General features: G+C 54.4%; 1 protein-coding gene across 1 annotated transcript in view; it reads left to right on the top strand.

The window, feature by feature from the left end:
* Window positions 1–21,951, top strand: part of ASAP3 (ArfGAP with SH3 domain, ankyrin repeat and PH domain 3) — a 70,350-nt gene extending 48,399 nt beyond the window's left edge. The window contains exons 12-26 of the mRNA XM_075908668.1: window positions 1,086–1,173; window positions 2,847–2,895; window positions 3,730–3,917; window positions 4,385–4,518; window positions 5,651–5,745; window positions 6,078–6,258; window positions 10,372–10,457; window positions 11,717–11,832; window positions 13,669–13,736; window positions 13,970–14,077; window positions 14,997–15,240; window positions 15,602–15,899; window positions 16,449–16,611; window positions 17,751–17,873; window positions 18,331–21,951. Of these exons, the coding sequence (XP_075764783.1) occupies window positions 1,086–1,173; window positions 2,847–2,895; window positions 3,730–3,917; window positions 4,385–4,518; window positions 5,651–5,745; window positions 6,078–6,258; window positions 10,372–10,457; window positions 11,717–11,832; window positions 13,669–13,736; window positions 13,970–14,077; window positions 14,997–15,240; window positions 15,602–15,899; window positions 16,449–16,611; window positions 17,751–17,873; window positions 18,331–18,411 (2,022 nt within the window). The 3' untranslated portion in view covers window positions 18,412–21,951. The remainder of the gene's footprint in view (window positions 1–1,085; window positions 1,174–2,846; window positions 2,896–3,729; window positions 3,918–4,384; window positions 4,519–5,650; window positions 5,746–6,077; window positions 6,259–10,371; window positions 10,458–11,716; window positions 11,833–13,668; window positions 13,737–13,969; window positions 14,078–14,996; window positions 15,241–15,601; window positions 15,900–16,448; window positions 16,612–17,750; window positions 17,874–18,330) is intronic.
* The last annotated feature ends 2,165 nt before the right edge of the window (window positions 21,952–24,116 follow it).

Genomic DNA, 24,116 nt, shown 5'->3' with positions numbered 1-24,116 from the left:
CATTACACTTTTGGTAAACGCTGCCCAAGCTTGGGATTTGAAACACCCGGATGGGTGCATCAGAACAACTTCACCTTCCGCAAACAAGTCGGAGAGGGCAAAAATCTGCTGGCCGAAGTTCGTGATGACTTTTTCAGGGGGAGAGCAGAAATGATGCCTCTGGGGGTGTGTCTAGACCTTTCGACAGAGGGATTTCAGTTAGGCATTTCGAACTTGCAAATGAAGTCGGGACTTGAATTTCCCGTGCTTCATTTGCATCATCGCGTCATGGCGCTCTTTCAGAAAAGCGCTATTTCGAAAGTAAAACTGCAGTCTAGACACGGTTCTTTCGAAAAGGGAAACCTCCAAAAATGAGGTTTACAGGATCTTTTGAAAAAGACTTCCACTTTCGAAAGATCCGCATCTAGACGGCAGTTTTATTTCTGAAATAGCGCTTTTTCGAAAGAGCGCCATGACGCGATGATGCAAATGAAGCGTGGGAAATTCAAATCCTGGCTTCATTTGCAAGTTCGAAGTGCCTAATTGACATCTCTCTGTCGAAAGAGGGATGTCGTCTAGACGTACCCTGGGTTCCGAAACTTTAGGCAGAAAGAATGGCTGCCCTCTAGAGGCAGGGGAGGTAAAAGGCCGCTTAAAAGCAGAATGCTACACACACTGTAAGGCAGAAAAAGGGCTGTGGCTTTAATTCTTCTGCAAAAGAAGGTTCAGCGGGATTCTAAGAGGGCTTGGGAATTTCTGTAGATAAGAAGATTCTCTGGAGTTAGTGTAGCTAATGCGAGCCCAAATGCGAGAGGACTTTTAATCTGTAGCTGAGATTATTATCCCTGTTCTTTAAATGGGGAAACTGAGGAACAGAGAGGGGGAAGTGACTTGCCCAGCATCAGCCAGCAGACCAGTGCAGAGCTGGGAATAGGCCCCAGGTGTCTTGAGTTCCAGCCCAGTGTGCGACCAGTAGGCCGTACTGCTACCTCAGTCTTTCAGCCAGTCCTGGGCTATTGGAGATGTGGGAGAAGAGGATCCCACAGCTTTCTGCTGCTGGGTGCTTGCATCTTCCTCAAAGGGCACCCACTCTCCTCCTCCCACAGATAAACCGGCCTCCCGTGAAGCTGAACCTGTTGACCTGCCAAGTGCGACCTCACCCGGAGGAAAAGAAGTGCTTCGACCTTGTGACACGTGAGTGGGGAAAGGGACGTGGGGGGGGGGGGCGTGAGAAAGCCCTGGCCCCAGATTGGGAAAGGTTACTGCACTCGGCACCAAATAGGCGTGATTGATTAAGGAACCTAAACTCATTTTTATCCTCCCCCCCCAGCTCTACCAATGCTCCTCAGCCCTCCTGACCTATGGACACCCTGGTTATGTCTAGACTACATGGCTCCGTCAATGGAGCCATGTAGATGAGTTTACCAGACATAGGAAAATGAAGCGGCGATTTAAATAATGGCCGCCGCGCTGTGCCGACGATCAGCTGTTGGGCAGCACAGCGGGGCAGTCTGGACGCGCCGCGGTCGACAAGGGAAGCCTTTGTCGACCGCTCTGGTATGCCTCGTGAAAGGGTATGCTTCCCTTGTCGACCGCGGCGCGTCCAGACTGCCCCGCTGCGCCGCCAAACAGCTGATCGGCACAGCGCGGCGGCCATTTTGATGTAAATGAAGCAGCAATTATTTAAATAACCGCTTCATTTTCCTATGTCTAGTAAACTCATCTGCATACGCCCTTATCCCTCCCTCTGCCCACCCCCTTTTCAGTTCTAGGCATCCCCCAAGCAGAAGGTGCCTCTTGTATGATCCTAAGTGATAAGGGCAAACACTTTAGGGTGTGTCCAGACTGCATCCCTGTGTCGACAGAGGGGTGCAAATCAAGCACATCGAAATTGCTAATGTAGCCGGGATTTAAATATCGTGTGCTTCATTAGCATAAACATGGCTGCTGCTTTTTTTTTTTTTTGAAACTGAGTTAAAAAACCCCCAAAAAACAGCAGTCTAGTGTGGATCTGTCGAAAATAAAGATCAAAATAAACCTCCAAAAATGAGGTTTACAGGATCTGTCAAAAAAGGCTTTATTTTTGACAGATCCGCGTCTAGACTGCAGGTTTTTTTCTGAAAAAACTCTGTTTTGAAAAAAAGCAGCGGTCATGTTTATGCTAATGAAGCGCGGGATATTTAAATCCCGGCTTCATTAGCAATTTCGACGTGCTTGATTTGCACCCTCTGTCAACAGGGCTCCTTGTTTGCCCTTATCACTTAGGATCATACAAGAGGCACCTTCTGCTTGGGGGATGCCTAGAACTGAAAAGGGGGTGGGCAGAGGGAGGGATAAGGGCATATGCAGATGAGTTTACTAGACATAGGAAAATGAAGCGGCTATTTAAATAATCGCTGCTTCATTTACATCAAAATGGCCGCCACGCTGTGCCGATCAGTCTAGACGTAGCCTTAGAGACTAACAGATTTATTAGGGCGTAAGCTTTCTTGGGCAAAACCCACTTCATCAGATGAATTGGAATGGAGTTCACAGAGGCAGGGGTATATATAAGGACAACACAAGAAAGAAGTACCCTCTTTTGTTGTCCTTATAGATACACCCACGTCTCTGTAACCCCGGCTGCCCCTCTGAGACTCTGTGGAATGAGGCGAGATCCACCAAACTCGTGACACTTGTGGCCCAAGGTTGGACTCAAATAGGTCTCCAGAAATACAGATCAACAGCCTTGTTTCCCTGTGCGGCATAGCTCATCCTGCAAAAACTACGCAGCCTCTTGAAGCAGCTGTTGGACTTAGGCAGAGATCATGGGCTTTCCCAGCTGTTGCAAGCATCCTTTTCACCTGTCCTCCTCCCTCTCCCTGCAGATAACAGGACGTACCACTTCCAAGCCGAGGATGAGCAGGAGTGTGTTGTGTAAGTGACAGCAGCCATCCTCTCCGCCCTCATGGGGAACGGCCACCTGCCCTGCAGGAGAGAACAGGCCAGCTGCCTTCTCTGCCAAGGTGGAGGCACGGGTCCCTCCCACTCGAGCTCCAGGAGGCTCTCCATTGGCTAGCGGCAGGATAGGGGCTCTGAGACCTAGTGGAGAGTCTGTCCAGCAGGGTGGGGCGGGGGACGCAGGCGCACTCATTGGAATGTTGCGCTGAGTCCGGGGGTTCCTACCCCCCTGCAGAATACAGGGCACTGGGTGGCAGGAAAATCTGCTTTGTACTTTTGCATCCCGTGCTTGCTGTCTGGCTCCTGGGGCCCGTGGACCTTGTGAGCTTCACGTGTGAAGATGCCGAGCTTGGCCACCTTGCACCATCACTCCGCAGTGGGGTCTAGTGGGTAGAGCATTTGATTGGGAGCCAGGCTTCTGGCCTGGCCGTGCCACTGTCCTGTTAGGTGACCTGGAGCAAGTCACCTGCTCTGGGCCTCGTTTTCCCCCTCTAGGAAAGGGGGACGATGATCTTTGCCTGCTTCGTAGAGTGCTTTGAGAGGTGCTGAGAAACCGGAGAGCTAGGGATTGTTGTGTATTATTATGGTGCCCTCTGTGGCCAAAATAGGCGCAGCAGCGAAGGCTGCAAACGGTGTCTCGTCCAGCCCTGCCCAGCCACGACCTGGGCTTTCAGGAGCAGCAGGGCGCCGTGACCCACAATACGCTTTCCCCAGCCTAGAGTGGGTTTTTGTTTCTCTTCCTCCCCTGGTCCCTCCCTGGGTTCCTGCCTGAAGTCTCCCCTCTCCCCCTCTCCCCCTCCCCCCTTCCAGCTGGGTGTCTGTGCTGCAGAACAGCAAGGACGAAGCTCTCAGCAACGCCTTCAAGGGGGATCCAAGCAGTTGTGTGGCCTCGGCTGGGGGGGTGACGGACGGTGGCCTGCAGGAGCTCACCAGGCTAGTCATGGGCGAGGTGAAGGGCATGCCAGGCAACAGGCAGTGCTGTGACTGCGGGGCCCCAGGTAGGTGCGGGACGGGGACGCCGATGCTGCAAAGGGGCAGTTGCAGAGCGTGCCAGGGCCTGGTGCCCTGAGCTTGGCGCCCGCATGGAGGGTCATGTTGCCAGCATGGTTAGCTCTGCGTGGCCTTGTGGCTGAGCCCGGTGCTCGCTCGGAGCAGGGCACGCGCTCTCCGTGAGCTAGCTGGACGTGGTGTGGAGCACCCGTCACTGGCTGTTGCTGGAAGCAGGAGGCCAGCCAGGGTGGGTGGCATTCCAGGGGCCAGGGGAAGGGTGGGGAGGTCCTGGCAGAGGGGAGGGGTTTCTCCAGCGAGCTCTCCCCTGACACCATCCGGAGAGCAGGGTAAAAAGGACAGAGCCGCTGACCTGCACCAGGCCGGGAGGTACGGGGGTCAGGCAAGGATGCAGGGCCGGAGGCTCCAGCGAGGAGCTGTCACAGCACCAGTGACAGAGGTTGCTGCTGCCTTGCAGATCCCACGTGGCTCTCCATCAACCTGGGCATCCTGACGTGCATCGAGTGCTCGGGCATTCACCGGGAGCTGGGGGTGCACTACTCCCGCATACAGTCCCTGACCCTGGATGTTCTCAGCACCTCCGAACTGCTGGTAAGCAGCCCCTGTCCATAGGGGGCATCGGTCTCCTTGCTCCCCTTTTCCGCTTCTCCTTGGCGCTCCGTCCTCCTCCTCCTAGCCCAAGAGCCACGGGCATGGCCATGGCAGCTCAGCCTAGAGTAGATCGGTATCCGGGCTGTCATGGGCAGCCAAAGCTCCGCCCCTTCCACCCAAAGCCACACCCCTTCCCCCAGGACCATGCCCCCACTCAGCCAAGCCCCGCCCCTTCCCCCAAGACCATGCCCCCACTCAGCCAAGCCCCGCCCCTTCCCCCCAAAGCCACACCCCTTCCTCCAAGACCATGACCCTTCCCAACCTCCCCCACTCAGCCAAGTCCCACCCAATCCTAGCTGAGGCCTGGGGCTGCTACATGGCACAGCTCCATCCCTCCCCAGCTGCTGGGGAGCCAAGCCATGTAGGCAGTCTTGCTTTCCTACATTACCCGCCGCCCCTGCGGGCTGTTTTCTGACGCTAAGGGTGTATCTAGACTACAGGATTTTTTCTGAAATAAGTGACCTTTTTTCGAAAAAACTTCCCCCGTGTCTAGATTGCTGCCGTGTTTTTTTGAAAGTAAATTGAAAGAACGTGACAGTGTTTTCGACTGCAGAAAACCTCGTTTTACGAGGAATAATGCCTTTTTCCAAAAGTGCTTTTTCAAAAAAAGGTGCTATGTCATGCAAACTGTGCTTTTTTGAATAAGACCATCCAGACTGCCTGGGCGCGCTCTTTCGAAAATCGGCTTGCTTTTTTGAAAGTACTGGTTGTAGTCTAGATGCTCTTTTTCGAAAGAGGCTTTTTTGAAAGTATCTTTCGAAAGAGGCTTGCAGTCTAGACGTAGCCTGAGTCAAGGTTTTAAAGGTTCCGATTGTTCTAGTTGGCAGGGATCTTGCAAGGTCCACTCACAAATTCTCTTTAATCCTGAATCTAGCCTTGAAACGTGGCATGGCCTCTTCCCGTCTCTAGGGAAGGATCCGCTGTATTTTTGTTAGCTCCTTTCTCTCGGCATTTCTCCTTTCTCTGGGGTGAGAAGCAAGCAGCTACTAAGTCCAGGCAAATCAAGCCATGGGGGCTCCTAGACACAGAGGCACCTGTGCTTATGGGGTTGGTTTCCCCCTCTCATTTGCAGCTGGCGGTCAGCATTGGAAATGTCCGGTTCAATGAAATCATGGAGGCCACGCTGCCGGCACAGGGGAATCCGAAGCCTTCGTCGAGCAGTGATATGTGAGTAAGATGCTGGGGAGTGAGATCGAGGGCGGGGGGGATGCATGTCCGGCCTAGACCGCTCGCTCGGGATGGGGACGGGGGCACTGCCTTCCTCTACGGGGGGGCAATCCACAAATAGATTCCCCTGAAGCCTCCCTATTGTCTAATCCCTTTTCCGGAGCTGGATGGACTAGTGAACGGCTCTTGCTTTGTCCCTTCCTTGCTCGAATCCAAACCTCGTCAGCCCCTGTCTAAAATCCCCCATGCCTGACCAGGCTCGGCTCTGGAATCCACAGCAAAGCTGGCTGGGCGTGGCCCTGCTGATCCAGCTCCCTCCCTCCCACCCGCAGGAGCGCCAGGAAAGAATATATTGTGGCCAAATACATGGAGCGCAAATACGTCCAGAAAGATGGCCGGGACGAGTCGCACCGGCTCTGGGAAGCCATTCGCAGCCGGGATCTCTTAGCCTTGCTACAAGCCTTTGCAGAGGGGCACGACTTAGCAAAACCCCTGGCTAGCCCTGACAGCCAGGTGAGCATTGCTTGCATGCCCGAGTCCAGCTGGTGGCTCTTGTGTCTTATGTGGGTTATAAGCTGTCCGGGGCAGAAACCAGCAGTGACCATGTTTGTTCTGCGCCTGGTACGAGGGGGCCCTAGTTCATTGCTGGGCTCCTAGTAATACAAACCAGAAAAGGTTGCCAGGGCTTGTCCCAAGGTGGCCATGTCTCCATGCTGGCTAAGCTCTACGATCCGTATCATGCCCGATACCAGCTGTGACCAACATTCCCTCTAGTTTTTTCCATCCATGTGCAGCATTCATTTTACGTGCGCCATCAGGCCCCACCCCCTGGCCGTGAACAGACCCTGGCCGGAGGGAGGGCAGGGAGAGAGCAGGAGGTGGAGGACAACTGGGAGGCTGCAGGATCAGTGCTGGGGTGAAGGGAAATGGTGCAGGGGGGGCAGCTCACAGGCAGCTCACAGGCAGCCGCTCAGCTGGGCTGCTGCACGGGAGCACACAGCCATTTGGGCTCCGTGCTCCTGATGCAGGAGGAGGAGGAGGAGAAGAGAAAGAGAGTGAGAGGCAGGAGGGGGAGGAGAAGAGATAATGAGAGGCAGGAGGGGGAGGAGAAGAGAAAGAGAGATGGAGAGAGAAGCAGGAGACGGAGGAAAGCTGGGGGGGGAGGCAGTAGGAAGAGGAGAGGGAGAAAGAGGGCGGGGGAGAGAGAGAGATGGAGAGAGAGACCTGGAGGCTCAGGAGAGAAGACCGAGATAGAAAGGGAATAGGACGTGGAGGAGAGACCTGAAAATCCCATTTTATGACGGGCTAATTGGCTAGTATAGATATATTCAGTGCTTTTTTGTTTAAAAAAAAAAAAAAAAAAAAGGTGCCGATACTCCAGGGGAAAAGTTGTTGAGCAAAAAAAAAAAAGCTGGGGTAGGGCCAGCATTTCCCTTTTAGGACATGCAGCCCATCCAACTGTCGGACATTTACGTACAGAGGTGCTGGTACGCTCCGTTCTTTCAAGGTAATCTCTGACTGTATGTCACAAAAAAAAGCACTGGATATATTTAAAATAGGGCTAATCACTCTAGCCAGGATCGGGTAGGTATCCTAGAACTCACTATTCAAAGAATTAAAGGCAAGTCTAAGCGAGAAATGAAAATTGTGAAACGCATAGGTCAGTCAGAAACCAAAATAAGAGCATTGCGAAAGAAGTAGCTCAAAGTAATAACAAAAATAATGTAAATATGCGTTGGGAGGGGATTGTGAAAGTCAAAGGGGGTGCGCGCGCATGCAACAGCGACACACATAGGCCACAAGCGTCCTACTGTTGACTTTTCCACAAGTCAACAAGGTTCTCTCTACACCAGTGTTTCCTAATTTTATTTGGCCACAGAACCCTTTTCAACTTGAAAGAATTTTGCAGAACCCCTAATAACAGTCTTATATATGGAGCTGAAAAAGTAGATCACAAATAAGTAAGGATAATAATAAACAAATGCTAAAGAAGGTCGTGAGATCGACGTTTAGTTTAATTGCACATATTTAAAACTAAAAGTCACATTTAATGTGTACAACATTTTTTAAATCATAAAATGTTATTGTAATGGAATTTTCTCGTGGAACCCTTATTTTCACTTCGCGGAACCCATTTGGGAAACACTGCTCTACGCAGCACAGCAGATGCGGTACTGAAATGTGGTTGATAGTTAGGGGGGCCTTGCAGATGAGCTGGGGGGAAAGAATCCTGCCACGAATGGGGCTACTGGGGGGGTGGTGAGGCTTAGAGTTCCTTCCTATGCAGCATCTTGAAGTGAGCTGCTAATGCTGATGTTTTCTAATCTGAGCACGAGAGCTTGTTGCAAAATGGGCTTTGGACAGTTTTGACTAAATGGATCATTTAAAAAAAAAAATGTCCACTGAAAAGTTCAGTGGCTTGGTGGAAAACAAATTGAAAAGTGACCTTTCAATTCTGAAATGTTGCTATGGAGCCTCATGGGAGTTTTACTTTGAGTACCTCCCGCTCCCATTCTCCTCCATCGGCTGCGTTCCCTGCTCTGATTACATCTCTTAGGTTGTATCAGGGGCACATGGCATGGTGAGGAGAAACAGTTGCATCATGGCTAGGGACTTTGATGATGCATCATGGGAGATGTAGTTCATCTGGGGAACCAGGCCTACAGAGAATGATGACCTAAAGCAGTGGTCTCCAATCTTTTTGAGCATGAGATCACTTGTTGAATTTAAGTGCAATGCAAGAACTACCTCAAATATAAATACCCTTTCCCCGCCTCCTTCCCACCCCTTCTCCAAGGCCCTTCCCCTGCTCACTCCATCCTCCCTCTCCTGCCCATCCTCACTCACTTTCCTCAGGCTGGAGCAGTGGGTTGGGGTGCAGAATCTGGTCTTGGATTAAGGGATCTGAAGTGTAAGAGAGGCTCTGAGCTGCTCTTGAGGCAGGCTGTTGGGCTGCTGGAGGGGGTTCTAGGTGCAGGATCTGGGACAGCATTTGGATGTGGGGGTGCTTGGGGTTAGGGCAGGGACTTGGGGTGCAGAAGGGGGGTTCATGTCTAGGGTAGGAGTTTGAGATGTGGGCTCCAGCTGGGCACTGCTGGTGGCTCCTGGGTGGTGGTGCAGTGGAGCTAAGGTGGGCTCGCTCCTTCCCTGGGCCTGGACCACTCCCTAAAGCAGCCAGCAAACTCCCTCCCACGTCCTGCTGTGTCCCCTCTCCGCTCTGTGCAGAAAGGATGCAGAATTGGAGGGGGCATCTTGACATCAGCACCTCCTCTCTCTTCCCTGCCCTGCACAGAAAGCAGGAAGCTCCCCAGCGGGAGGGGCAGGAGATGAGCAGCAGTGTGGGGAAGGGGCATCTGAAGTACTGGCACTTGTTAGCCTCTTGGCCAGACTAGTCAGGATCACCTGTCAGAGGCTCCAAGATCTACCAGTAGATCCAGATCTACTGCTTGGTGACCACTGAGAGAAACCAAATGAAAATTCCCAAGAGGCGCCATGGCCAACTATCTAAATGGAAATATTCACTTTTTTGAGCCATTTGGATTTTCTGGTGAAACACTGAACACTTTCTCTGAAGAGCAAGCACATTTCAAGGACAAATTTTCACTTTTCAGTATCCAATTTTCCATCAGTAAATGGTTTCAATGGAAAAAATTCCACCAGCCCTAGTGAGTGGCTCTCTCACAGCTGAGAGAGCCTGGCCAGGATTTCTCTTGGATCCCACTGTCCCTTGCCTCAGCGGTTGATGCTGACGGACACCAGACTTTCCTCCCCACCTACGGGGCTGAGGCCACCTCTGCAGGGCTGCGAGGAGATGAGGGGCCATCAAACCCAGAACGCTACCACAGTCAGTTCAAAAAAGAATGAAATAAGTTCATGGAGGATAGGTCTGCCAATAGCTACTGGTTAAGATAGCCAGGGATGGAACTCCATGCTCTAGGGGTGTGTCTAGACTACATACCTCCGTCGACAGAGGCATGTAGATTAGACAGATCGGCAGAGGGAAATGAAGCCGTGATTAAAATAATCGCGGCTTCATTTAAATTTAAATGGCTGCCCCACTCTGCCGATCAGCTGTTTGTCGGCAGATCGGGGCAGTCTGGACGCGCCGCGTCGACAAAGAAGCCTTTCTTGATCGGCACAGGTAAACCTGGTTTCACGAGGCATACCTGTGCCGATCAAGAAAGGCTTCTTTGTCGACGCGGCGCGTCCAGACTGCCCCGATCTGCCGACAAACAGCTGATCGGCAGAGCGGGGCAGCCATTTAAATTTAAATGAAGCCGCGATTATTTTAATCGCGGCTTCATTTCCCTCTGCCGATCTGGCTAATCTACATGCCTCTGTCGACGGAGGCATGTAGTTTAGACGTACCCTAGGTGTCCCTAGCCGTAGATTGCCTGGAGCTTGAAGGGGGTGATGGATGGATCAGTCTGTGATTGCCTTTCCTGTTCATTCCCTCTGGAGCACCTGACATTGGCCACTGCTGGAGAACAGGACACTGGTCTATATGGACTATTGGTGTGACCCAGTATGGCCGTTCTTCTGTTCTCTTGTGAATTGAATGTGCCCAGCCAAGCTGCGCTGTACCAGAGAGAGGGTTAATGGTTTTTCCCCCTCCTCCTGTGACAGGACCAGGGTGAGTTGGCTCTGCATCTGGCTGTGCGTTATGCAGACAAGTCCTCCCTCCCGCTGGTGGACTTCATCATTCAAAATGGGTAAGCTTCCCCCAGGGAGGAGGGCAGCTGGGAAGTTGCTAGTCCCAGCATCCTGGCTTGGCAGTGTATCAGGTCTCACAAGCAAAGTGGGCGTGGGCCTGGTCAACACAGGGATGGGAGGCTCCACGAAAAATCCATGGGACTTAAGAGTTCTCCTGCCCTGAGACCAACTGGGCTGCTGAAAGTGCATTCTCACATGGGGCCTGGCCTTCGTCAGGGGCGTTAGAAGGGGATTCATGAGACCGCTGGTGGGATTTGCAGCTGACACTAAAATGGGGGGAATTGCGAGCTTTAGTCTAGAGGGAACAAGAGAGGTTGGAAACTGGGGCAGAAACTAACAAGGAGATTTGACTTGTAACACTACACGGAGAGGAAACTGATCCCAAAGGCAGATGATGATAATGCAGGGGAGGAAGAGATCCCTGGGAATGGGGGATATGAAGCAGGAAGAAAGACCTAGACTGGCCTGTTTGCGGCCATAAGATCTATCCAATAGGCTGGCCCATGTAATTATGGGCTGGCTCCGTGGCCATGTCATACTATGGAGCACAGAGGTAATTGCTCTCCATGTGATTCCAAAAAGACCCTGGCAGGAATACTGTGTTCTGAGCCCCCCGTTCACAGCAAGAGAAGGACAAAGCCGGAGTAGGAGGGATTTGGAGAAAAACAGCCTTGTCATGAGTTGAGGAGGGAGAAAGGACTGTCAGCATTGTCCCCCTGCAAGGGAACACAATTTCTCTGCTTTGACTGGCCCTGCAAGGATCTCAAAATCAAAGAATCCTAGGGCTGGAAGAGACCTCAGAAGGTCATCAAGTCCAGCCCCTTGCCCAAGGTAGGACCAACCCCAACTAAGTCAACCCAGCCAGGGCTTTAAGCCAAGATTTAAAAACCTCTAGGGATGGAGATTCCACCACCTCCCTAGGTAACCCATCCCAGTGCTTCACTGCCCTCCTAGTGAAATAGTTGTTCCTAATGTCCACCTAGACGTCCCCCACTGTCACTGATTCTCCCTTTCCTCACACGAGGCAGATCAGGAGACTTCCCCTCCACCCCCCAATTTTAGCAATGGGGAAACTGAGGCACAGACTGGGGACATGACTTACCCAAGTCGAACGGGGTCCCTGGCAAGGTTGGGAACAGAACCCGCATCTTCTGATGCCCAAACCCCAGCTAGGCAGCGCTGTCTTACTGCTGGCAGATGTTTGAGGCAGTTCTTCACTGCCGCCTGCTTCTTCAACCGCCTTTGCCTTGCTGCGCAGGGGGAACCTGGACAGAGCGACTCAGGATGGGAACACGGCTCTGCACTACAGCGCTCAGTATAACCAGCCCAACTGCCTCAAACTGCTGCTGAAAGGAAAAGCGGCCACAAACACAGGTAGGGAGCGTGGGGCAGACGAGGCAGAGTGCCCGGTCAGAGGGGAAAGCCAGGCCATGCTTCTCTCCTGTAGAATTGTGGTGGGAGGAGGAAAGTCAGAACAGATTTTAAAATGCGGCTAATAGGATTCCTCTCCTCCCCCAAACTATGGAAGAGCAAGGAGGCCTGCCAATGTATAGGTATTTCTCTGGCTCCCGTTACTGTTGTATCTGAGTGCCTCACAATCTTTAATATTAATCACCCTCACAACAGCTCTGTGAGCTGGGGAAGTCCTAATATTTTCATTTTACAAACAGGGAAACTGAGGCACAAAGCAGCTTGGTGATAGAATAGTTCTTGTGTCTCATGACTCCCAGTCCAGTGCCCTATCCAATGCAATGACTCCTTGTTTTTGTTCTAACCGCTTATGCATAATCCTTCTCTACACATTAGAACCAAGAAAAACTGGTTGTATGTGTGTGTGTAACGGGAGAGCCAACACATTTGCCACCATTGTGGATTTCACAACACCTAGTCACAGCCAGTTTTGGAGCATTTATTAGTTTTTAAACTTTTAATTGGCTTAAATCACTGTAAAACCTTTAACGACTGTTTGTTGTGCCACGATTGGTCTCAGAGTGTGGTGTTCTGAATTGAACATGTCCTTTTCAATCAGTTCCTCATTTAATTACACCACTGATCTAATGTCATTATTCCCGATTAATCACTTTGCCTTTAATTAATGCCATTCTGACAATGCTTTTCACTTTAGTCAATAGAATCAACTTAGGAAAATTCCTTAAATGTTTCTATTCCCCTTCAGCTTCAGTTTTTAATTTCGTTTCTTTTTTAATCATTGATTCAACTAGTAGTTAATGAGCAAGCGGCTTGCTTAATAGAGTGTGCTGATCTGGCGAGCTGTAATCTGTTTGGCTGTGTCTTCACTTCAATTAGCTGAGGCTATTCCTTGGGTGTTATCCTAGACCCCCCCCTCCTATACGCACACAACCCTCTGACCTGCGTAGCTTTACACCCAGGGTTGCTGGCCCTCCTGAGGTGGGTTAGCCCAAGTCCTGCTTTCCTTCAGGCTGGTGGGGGACGTATGGATTCTGTCTAAACTCAGGAGTGCTAATAGCCCTCCAATGCCTTCTGACAGCTCCCCCCCCCCCATGCCTGGAAGGGCAGACGAGTTCTCCTACAGAGTGGCTCTGTTTATTGCAGCACAGAGAACCATCGGCTGTGCCCCCAGAAGTCCTAGGGAGCATCAACTCCGCAGGGAGTCTCAGAGCCCAGGTCAACTGACTGGAGCTCATGCCAGGGGCTACAAATAGAAGGGCAGCCTTTCTCCCTGGGGCTGGAGCTCAAGCTCTAAGACCGTGCCCCCTTGCTGGGTCCTCCCAGAGCCTGAGCCTTTACGTCTACGCTGCGGTTGTATTGCCCCATGAGAGGGAGTCAGCACACCTGGGCCAGGCCGGGGGTCTTTTATTGCAGTATTGACACCTAGGAACTCAGGTCAGGCTCCTGGTTTAACTCGCCTACACAAAGAAAGCAGGCAGGGAGCCTATATCCAATTCACATTTCAAGCCTCTATCTCGATTGGCTCTCCCGGCCCCCGGCCGTCACCTTTGCTAGGTACCTGAGTTAACCTCTAAGTCACTGGCTGCTGAGCAACATCCTCCTGTTGGTGACAGTGGCCACCCCTAGCTCAGGGTGCAGTGGCAGTGGGGTGTGGATCTGCTGCTTGCTGATCCACCTGGGGCACCCCTATGCACTTGGGGGGAGATCCCTGAATGGGTGGGAGCGAGGGGTTCTCGAAGGGGCTGATAATGCAGACCTGGCCTCGTCTCCCCCACCCAGTGAATGCTGCAGGCGAGACGGCCCTGGATGTGGCAAGGAGGCACAAACACACCGAGTGCGAAGAGCTGGTAGGTCGAGGGGGGAAGAAGATCCCTGGGGCAAGGATGGGGGCAGGCACACTGGGGTGAGGCCCTTATCCAGGGCAGAGGTGGGAGGAAGCAGGGTGGCTTGGAGAGCCCGGCTGACTCCTGCCGTGGGGCAGAGAGGGAGGGAGGGTGGGTACCGTGCTGCGGGTTGGTGTGGGTTTGGGGTATGCAGGATGGGAGCAGAATCTCCTCCTCATGACCCACATTTCTGGCAGCTTGAGCAGGCACAGGCTGGGAAGCTAAACCTGCAGGTGCCCTTGGACTACGACTGGGAGGTCCCTCAGGAATACGCCTACGACAGCGAGGACGACCAGGAGGAGAAGGTACCGCTCCCCTCAGTGGCATGTATGTGTCCCTGGAGTCCACTGGGCCAGGGTTCTCTGAGGGGCAGAGGCTCTTCGGCCTGTCCCAGGGCTGCCTTCCCATAGGAGCCTGCAGGACTCCTCCCCCCTTGTCTGTCCTCAGGCACCCAGCACGGAGAATCTCCTTGCTATCTCCTGCCTTTAGCGTGAGGGGATCTTGCTTGGTAACTAGGTGTCTGCTCTCCTAATGCCACCAGCCACCCAAGCTTTCCCCTCCGGGCTCTTTGCCTGGCAGGTCAGCAAGAGGAGCACCCCTCTCCGCTGGCTGTTCCCCTGTGATCGCTGGCCGCTGAGGCTGGCTGCTCGCTGGAGTACCAGATGGAGCGAGCCCTAGTTTCACCTTAAACCGCTGCTCCTGTATCACTCGCACAGCTTGTCAGAGAACGCAAGAAGGTTTATCTGAGAGAGAATGGAAATTTCCCTGGAAAGGAGAGCGAGCGAGAGAAACAAGTGATTACCACGCAAACCAAAATCCATGCGCGTGAACGAGGGCCGTCACTTTTAAAGAGTTCCCTTTCCTAGCTAATAAAGGAACGTCTCCTTCCTCCACCCCGTCCACAGCCCAGCCTGTTGCAGAACTGGCTGGGTTCATGGGAACCAGGATCCAGATGTTCACGAACACCAGCCGAGATCTCTGGCCTGGCACAGCAATGTGCAGGACCAAGCGCCGAGAAGGAACCTTGCTCATGGATGGGGGGGAAGGCAAAGGGCTGGAGAAGCCTGGCTCCAGGAAGCCGTGAAAGCATTAAGCCCAGTGGTGGGGCGATGAGTTTGAATGCTTGGTGGGCACCCAGCTGCGGAGGGGGGCAGCTGTGGGGAAGGCCGCTGGGCAGCTGCAAGGCAGCAGTGATGTGTTTGTGTTTGCTTTGCCCCAATCTAGGTGAGCCCCCTGCAGCGATCCTTTAAGTCCACGTCCTCTCCAACCACAGGCCAGCCTGCCCTCTTCCCCCAGAACCGGTGGAGCTGCTCTGGCATGGACATCAGCAACAAGACCTACGAGACCATCCTGGTTCCCTCCCGGCCCGTCCAGCGGCGGTCACACAGCGAGGAGATCCCTCCACCGCTGCCTGTCAAAAACCCGACCAGAGGGGGCTCCAGGACCAAACCGGGGCAGAGCCCAGCAGGTGAGCATGTCTCCCTCCGCCAGGCTGAGAGAGGGTGGAAGTGCTGGCCAGAGCAAAGCTTGAAGGATTCAGCATTTGGGACTGGCTGCTGCTTTGAGCCTCTCAGGACAGCAGATCTGGGCCAGGATCTCTTGAGGACAGGGTTTATCCGCCAGCCAAACTTCTGGCTTTGCCACAGACCTGTGGGACTCGTGAGACCTGCTGGCCCGGGAAGGGTGGAGGCAGCCTGGGTGCTGTGACTCCACTCTCCTGATCAAGGGGCATTCAAAGACCAAGCAACGTCTCAATACAGCCGGCAGATGCAGGGAAAACTCTCTGCGGGGGCTTCTGGTTTCCTGATCTCCTGCTTCCTCCTTTCCAGATCGCCCAGAGCTCCCCCGTCAGGCCTCTGAGCCCCAGGCCTCCACACTATCAGAGGCACCTGCCCTCCGACACCTGTCCACATCCAGTGCTCCCAGCACCTTGGACAGCAGTGCATCCCGGCCGCTGTCCACCTCCCGGAGCCCCCCGGAAGCCAGACGCACGGTCTGTTGGGAAACCCATGCAGAGGCGGAGAGCGGCAGCCAGCGGAGGATGTCGGAGACCAGTCTGACAATGGCGCAGCAGGCTGCTGCTGGGACATCGCCAGAACAGGGGCAAATAACCCCGGTTAAGTTCAGGTAGAGTGGACTCCGGAGCCCTGGCTGGGAGGAGGACCCCTTGTGGGGCAGGAGCATGCCCCCAGGGGTGAGAGATGGGTTGGATTACTTCAGCAGGGCTTTGTGCCGTGGACGGCGATTTGCAGCCTGCTAGTGGATAAGCTGGGGAGGGGCCCAAATTGCATCATGAGGGCCACATGATCCAGGGTCTGGCCCCTGGGTGTCTTTCTACCATGTGGAGAAATCGACATGGAAAAGGGACGTGTTTCCCCATATGCAACGAAACAGGCAACACCCTCGGAGCCTGTGCGGTCTTCAGCCTTCTTGCTACCTTGCCTGCCTGTTTGAACCCCAACCGCGGTGCCGGATCAAGGAGGGGAGAAAGATGTTTTGGAGGGGAAGGTGCTGGAGGGGGGTGGCCAGCGAGGGAGAACCCATTGGCTAGAACAAGTCCATGCTTTGGAGGGGGAGGGCTCCTGTGGTGGTGCGGGAGAGGGTTGAGACACACCATCAAACCATCCTGATGGCTGAATCTGAAGCAACCTCCCCCCCGATCCTCTCCCCTCACAGCTCAGAAATCACCCGGTCCTACCGGCGGATCAGTGGCAGCTCAGCGGGGAAATCCTCCGGCTCGGCCATCTCCCTCCCAAGCTCTGAGGAGCTGCCTTCCAGCAAGGCTCCGAGTTCGGTGCCGAACGCTGCCCCTGTGCCCATGCCCAGGAGGTTCGCCCCGGTAAGTCAGGCCGGAAGGGAACCGGTCCCTGGCTTTGATTTTCATTTTCCAGCTACTCTGAGATTCCCTTGCCCGCTGTGAAATTCCCCTGTGACTCCTTCCTCCCACCCCACCCTAGGGGCCCATCCCTCTGCTCAGCCACGCTGATGTAGCCTCCCTTGTGGTCAAAGTATGTCACGTGTCCCAACAGGCCGAATTCCCCTCTAGCTGGGCAGGTTTGCCCCCCCCCCAACCAGGCCTTGCCCCCATTCCATCGCTTCCTGCAAACCTCCTGCCCCTTCCCACTCCTGCCCCCACACCGTCTCTTCCCTGCCTCCCTCTCCAGAGCATGCTCCGGCCTCGCTGCTCCTCCTTGGAGCCACCTGCACACCACAAAACAGCTGCTCGCGGGGGGCAGGAGGTGCTGGGGGAGAGAGGAGGGAGTGGATCGGTGGGTGAGAGGTACTGGGAGTTGGGGGGGGAGGGAGACTGGGTGCTGAGCAGCTGCTCATTTTTCAGCCTGGTGCCCCAGACCACATGGGAGTTGGTGCCTTAGCGTGTCCTTCACCTACAGCAGAGAGGGGGCCGTTCCCATCAGCAGCTGTGGGGCTGCAGACTCCTGCTCGGGCTACTTCAGGGGCTGGGGTGGTGGGAGGGTGATGTGGGGCTTGTCTTCACTGCTGCAGAGGAGCGTGGCTTGTGGGGGCTGACGAGGGGCTGTGGAGGAGGAAAGATTCTCCCGCTGGGCCTACTTTGGAGGATCACGCTGGGTCACCTACCACCTCAAAGGGCCTAAAATCCCTACCCTTGGGAGCAGCTGTCACCCCTTACTCTGGGCCCATCTTCTGGGCAGGGCTGTTACCGTGGCTACTGACTGCTTGGGAAAGGATGGGTCAGGGCGGGGTGGCGCCGGCGGGGGAGACGGGAGGCGGGTGGGGGAAGAGGCTCGGGCTGGGGAAGTGGGGGGCAGGTAGATGCAAGGCTGTTTAACCCGGCTTGCCCCCACCCCATGGACCCTCCCCCGTGTGATGCCCTGTTGCACTGCCTCCCTGTAGCAGAGCATGAGGGGGGCCTGCACGGCGGGCACCCCCCTTCCTCCGCCCCCCCCCCCCGTTTGCTGGGCCGGGGCTCAGAAGACACTTGTCCATTTGCTTGCACAGGCCAAGGGGAGGCAGAAGAGGGTGATGGCGCTGATGGACTGCAAGGGGGAGAGGGCCCGGGAGCTGAGCTTCTCCAAGGGCGAGGTGATCGTGGTGACCCGGGAGGAGGATGAGCAGAGCTGGGTGAGTGCTGCTGCCTTGGGGTGACTGGGTTAGGCACCGCTGGGAGCCCAGACCCCGAGTTCTAGCCTGGGACCTGAGGCCCTTGATCCACTGGGCTCCTCTCTCCTGCTGTCCCAGCCCCCCAGGAGGGAGCTAGAGCAGGGCCTGGGGGGCAGGAGATTAATATTTAGAGGATGCTTCTTCTCCCATCTCCATTGACCCCTCCTGTCCCTGGGGGGCGGAGCCGATGGACTCTCGGCCCCTTCGGGGTCTGCAGTTAGGAGCTGTACTGGGAGCAGGGATGTGTGATCTCCGGACCCCCCCTGGCATCCAAAGGCCACCCCATCCCCTGCCTCGCAGATCTGTGACTCTTCACACTCTCAAGCCCCCCCTCCCCCCGGCATCCCTGCACCTTCTGTGCCGGGAGCCCCCTGGGGCACCTCTCGGCTCTGATCTGCTGCCTTCTGCCCTCCCTCAGGTCGGCTTCATTGAAGGAGATGGCTCCAGGACGGGCGTCTTCCCTGCCAGCTTTGTCCATCTCTTGCAAGACCGAGACTGACTGGCTGGTTTCTCCTTTTCCCTGGGAACGGGCCCGAGCTCTCGGCGAGCGTGCGGGGTGCAGGACTGAACACTCAACACCCCCCCCCCCCCCCCCAGCAAGGCCTCAGGACTTTGTACTCCAGCAACTCCAGGGCAACAGGCCTGTTTCTCGCTCCCCGTCCCACCCTCAGACTGGACCTCGAAGGCCAGGGCCGGCCGGGCACAGACGATGAGGGTTTGGTGCAGGGGCTATAGCGGAACCCCCCCCAAGGTACCAGTCCATTTAGTCTCTTTCCCCAAACTAGTCCCTTCTCTTGGACGGAGAGGTAGCCGGGCACCTTCCTCCCATTGGACCAGGACCAGTCTCTCTCTGTGCACCCTCAGCCTGGCCTGCTCACCCCAGCCTTGCAGCTCACTGGATGAGCCGGACAACGAGAACCAGCACATGAGGATCCCATGGAACTTGCAGGCCCCTCTGCAGAGCTGGGGCGGGCGGTGGCTGAGAAGCAGCAAGGGACCCTGGCTTGCTAGGAGATGGACAAGAACCACGGACAGTCTTGCTGCACCTGCTCCTTGCTCCGCAACCCTCGGCTCCAGCCATTTGTCTGCTCTGTAACCTCTGTGGACTGAGGGAACGTCTAGTCCTACCGCCACCTTGGAGACCTGGGAGGGGGTTCAAATCTGAGCCGGGATGCCTCTCGTCCCATTCCCCTGGGATCCAAGTGGGAGCCCCGAGTTCTAGTATTCCGGTGCTGGGCCGGGGCAGAGGTCTGTAGTGAAGCAAAGCAAAGGGACGTAGATCCCAAACATTGTATCTTCTTCCCAGCAATTAGCCCCAAAGGATTGAGTCAGGCCAGGAGCAGGCCGCCAGCCCCTTGTGGGGGACTAGGCACCATCTCCAGGGGGCCAGGCGAGCGTTAGCCTGGCTGCGCACTGCCCTCTGTTACTTCCTAGGGACACAGGCCCCGGGGTGAGTCTGCAATGGCAGGACAAGGCCCATCCAGTGCTGATAGCCTGGCACCGCTCCTGCCCTCCCAGCACAGTGCCCCAGCCTGTGCAGGGGGTTTCCTTACATCCTAGAGACCTACAGGAGCCTTTTCCCACCCCGTCCTGGCATAACTAGCCCAGGCTGGGTGTAGCCAGCTGACTGGGCGGGGGGGGCACAAGTCTCCTGGTGCTGCATGTGTCCTCCTCAGTCTAGAAACTCGTGGTGGGGAAGCTCAATTAAGCCACTCAGTCTGCTCCTTTCCCCACTGCGGGGGGGGGGGGGGGAGGGGAGGGAGGGAGGGAGGGATGCAGGGCGGCTCGCTGCCGCAGATCCTCCCGTGGTGTTCCCACTGATTCAAATGCTGCTCTTGCCCTAGGGTAGAGAGTTTTCTCTAGAAACTGGCCAAATTCCCCCTTTGCGCCACTTCATCCCATTGTATCCTGCTGCCGCGACCTCCAACCAGTGTGGACCTGGCACCCTTGGATCTAAGGAAGAATAACAGGAGCCCCAAATATAGAGAGGTTGGGGGGCTCCTTCAGTGGCACAGTGGATAAGATTCCTGCCCCCCCATCTAACATGGGGGGGGTCACCCGACATGAGCATGGCAATGGATGTACCTGGAACCCTTGGGACCTAGGACAGATAAGAGGGGGCCTAGAACAGAGAGGCTGGGGGGCTCCCCCTGTCCACCCCCAGCACTGCTGAATCCCCCCTGCTAGGCCTCCATCTCCACCCCTCAGCAACAGTAAAGAATGCAGTGGCCATCAGCAGCTCTCGAAGCATCCTACAGAGGAGGTGAGCAAAGTCACCCCCATGTTACAGATGGAGCAGCTGGGGCCATTCAGCATGTGGTTTCTGGATTGCTTTGCACCCTCAGGTTCCTCTTATTTAAAAGTAACGGGGCTGGCTGCTTTTTGCCCCGTCATTCTGAATCTGCATTTACCAGTCTGCCCTTGTATGGGCATAGTTTGCAGATAGCTGCAAACTGTGTTGCCTAGCACAACACCTGGTCATAATAGCATTGATTTCAATTAGGCTGCCTGCATGCCTCAAAAGTCTTTTCTAACAGAGGTTAAGCCCAGAAAAGATCTGCTCTGGGCTCATGTGTATCCCAGGCTCCGTTCTCTCCCAGCTCTCCCTGGTGGAGCACAGTAATTTGAGTTAGACTACAGCAGCTCAGCCCACAGATGACTACACTGATGTGTTCTGCAGCAGAGAACTATAAGGACCAAGGCACCGCAATATCCATGGCAGGGCATTGGCTAGGTGAAAGGAGTGAACGAACGGCCATACAGGGTCAGACTAAAGGGGCATCGACTGGCTATTCTCCTGTCTTCCAATAGTGGCCAATGCCAGGGGCCCCAGAGCAAATGAACAGAATGGGTGAGCATCAAGTGATCCACCCTGTCATCCATTTCCACTTCTGGCAATCAGAGGCAAGGGACATTTCAGCGTATTGTTTTGCATTCATGCCCTTTCTGGCTAACTGCCATTGATGGACCTATCTTCCATGGATTTATCTAGTTCTTTCTTTAACCTTTTTACAGTTTTGGCCTTCACACCATCCTCTTGCAAGGAGTTCCACTGGTTGGCACGTTGGGTGAAGTGCTCTAAGCCTCTGCAGGTCCAGGCCCAGATCTGTGTGAGAAAATGTAGCCATCCATAATTTGTTTTTAAAAAGAGATTTAGAAAACAGTTTCTTTTTGCAAATCAACGGAAGGAGATCGGTATTGCAGAGGTTCGTTTTGGGTCAAACATGACCCAGAGACCTGTTCACACACAGAACTATATGCCTGGAGGAGACCTCAGGAGTCCTCGAGTCTAGCCCTCTGCCCAAAGCAGGACCAATCCCACCTAAATCATCCCCACCAGGGCTTTGTCAAGCCGGGATTTAAAAACTGCACCACCAAAAGCTGGCGGGGAGGGGAAGGGAGGCGAATAATTTTGGGACTAGAATTGTAAGCGACTAGTCGACTATCGGATAGTTGACTAGTCCCTCAACTACTCTCTTCCCCCCTAGCTGTCCCAGTTCGCGCAGGGTCCCCCCACTGCACTTCAGCCATTTAAATGTATTAAAAGCTGGCAAGCTCTTCATACGTTTAAAAGGCAGAGCCGCAGCGGGGTTAGCTACCGGGGCCAGGAGCTAACCCGACTGCAGCTTCCCTGCTTATCAACTAATTGACCAGTCAATGGAAAATCCATCAACTAGTTGATTTAGTTGATTAAACAAAACTTAATTTGGGACGTGGGTATAGGTCTGTCTTTGCTTTGGATGTTTGGATTTTGGGGTTTGCCTCTGGCTCCTTTCCCAAGATCTAATGGCTAAAAAGAGACTCATTCTAGTCTCTGTCAGGAATACTTTTTAAAGGAGGTAGGGGGCATGTTTTGTTAGCTTCAGCAAAGGTTGACTGGGACCAATGCTTCTGACCCAGATGAGTCTTCCCTATTTGTTCCTTGTGATCAAGTTGCATTTTTATAACTCTCAGTGGGTTTTTAGTGGAATATTTCATCTCCAGTCATCTTTTTACACCCCCCCCCTTAATTTCTATTAAAATTCATTTTTTATAAGTGGGTGTGGCTCAGTGTGTGATGTGCCTGCAACAGTCCTAGTTCAGGGAGGGGCGAGGTAAGTATCTGTATATATTTAATAATATCGTATTAATACAAGGCCTCATCCTAAAGCACTGGGCAAACTAGATCTAGAAATCTCTTCACCCATCACTGAAATGCAGCCACTTCTGGGGTGGAGTCTGGCAGTTCTTTAACAGTACACAGCACTTTGGGTACATCTACACCAGTGGTCCCCAACCATTTGAGGTTGCCGGGCGCCAGGGGGCGGGGACACTTGTGCACTCGGGGGCAGCCCCCCCCCGAGAGCCGCGCACCCAGGGTCGGTGCCCCCCCCAAGCGCCGCGCGCCCAGGGCTGGCGCCCCCCACCCCAAGTGCCACGCGCCCAGAGCGCAGGCGGCCAATCCACGGCACTCCCAGGGCTGGCGCTCACCATGCACCATGTGCCCAGGGCCGGCTCCGGCCACCAGCCCCGACTGAGCGTCTTCCCAGGCTTTTATAGCTGAGCTGCAGCCTGGGCATGCTCGGTAGGGCTGCGGGGGCAGGGCCTCTGCAGCCAGGTAGCCCTGGCTGAGCCCTGCGAGTTCAGTGTGGGGGTGCTTTGCCATGTCATACACCCTCCCCCTTAAGAGGGTCGGCAAGGGGGGCGTTGCCATCCCCTCTTCACCAGTCCTTGGAAAAAACTCTGCGTTAGTGTGGACTTTTCCTGGGCGATGCACCACCTGGAAAACAAAAGGCTGAAGTGACAGGTACCCGCGCATGACCCGCACGTTAGAGTCTTTCATGGCATGGAGCCATTCAGTGACCAGCGTAAATCGACTCCCTTGCAGGGAATTCCTCAGGGTATCTACGGCCCACTTTACTGTGAGGGCCTCTTGTTCTCTCGTGGAGTATCTGGTCTCCCACGGGAACAGCTTACGACTGAGATGAAAAAGTGGGGTGTTCTGCACCCTCCATTACTTAGACTCATAGACTTTAAGGTCAGAAGGGACCAGTATGATCATCTAGTCTGACCCCCTGCACAGTACAGGCCACAGAATCTCACCCACCCCTCCTAGAATAATCCTCTCACCTATATGTCAGATATTGAAGCCTTCAAATACTTTGAAGACCCCAAGATGCAGAGAATCCTCCAGCTGTGATCTGTACCCCATGCTACAGAGGAAGGCGAAAAACCTCCAGGGCCTCTGCCAATCTACCCTGGAGGAAAATTCCTTCCCGACCCCAAATATGGCGATCAGCTAAACCCTGAGCATGTGGGCAAGACTCACCAGCCAGACACCCAGAAAGTTCTCTATAGTAACTCCTATCATCCCTCCATTGACCTATTTCCCACTGATAATGAATGGTCAATTAGTTACCAAGATCATGTTATCTCATCAAACCATCCCCTTCAGAACAGCCCCCAACCCTACCTGCGAGGCATCAGTCTGCAAGATAAATGGTTTATCAAAGTCCAGCTGGATGAGCACATGTTCCTGGGCTAGCGGCACCTTCAAGGTCTGAAAGGCAGCATCACCATCAAGGGTCCACTTGATGTGGCGCGACCGAGGATTCGTGAGGTCTGTAAGGTGTGCTGCGATGGTCACAAAGTTTGGAATAAAGTGGCGGTAGTATCCCGCCAGCCCCAGGAATTGCCGCACCTGCTTCTTCATGGTGGGTGTAGGGCAATCCTGAAGTGCTTGGACTCTGTCCACCAAAAGTCGGAGCTGCCCTCTCCCGACTGTATAGCCCAGGTAGCTCACCTCTCGACGCCCCCAGTGGCACTTCGCCGGGTTGGCCATAAGGCCTGCCCCCGCTAGAGCTCGCAGCACCTGTGCCAGGTGTTGAAGGTGTTCCATCCAACTGTGGCTATAAATGACGATATAGTCACGACGATATAGTCACTATAAGCAGCCACGTAGTTATTATGCGGATTTAGGACTTTATTCATAAGCCGCTGGGAAGTGGCTGCTGCCCCATGTAGGCCAAATGGCATTGTCGTGAATTGGAAGAGTCCAAAGGGTGTCAGAAAGGCAGTCTTTTCTTTGGACGTGGGCGTCGGGGGGATCTGCCAGTAGCCGTTGGTCAAATCGAGAGTGGTTATAACCCTGGGGTGACCGAATCGTTCTAAGAGCTCATCCACTCGGGGAAGCGTCGAAGCGGGAGATGGCGTTTACCTTCCTGA

Source organism: Pelodiscus sinensis, chromosome 25, assembly GCF_049634645.1.
Source record: "Pelodiscus sinensis isolate JC-2024 chromosome 25, ASM4963464v1, whole genome shotgun sequence".
Taxonomy (NCBI): domain Eukaryota; kingdom Metazoa; phylum Chordata; order Testudines; family Trionychidae; genus Pelodiscus; species Pelodiscus sinensis.
Note: the sequence above shows the minus strand (reverse complement) of the source record. Positions and strands in the feature narration are given on the sequence as shown.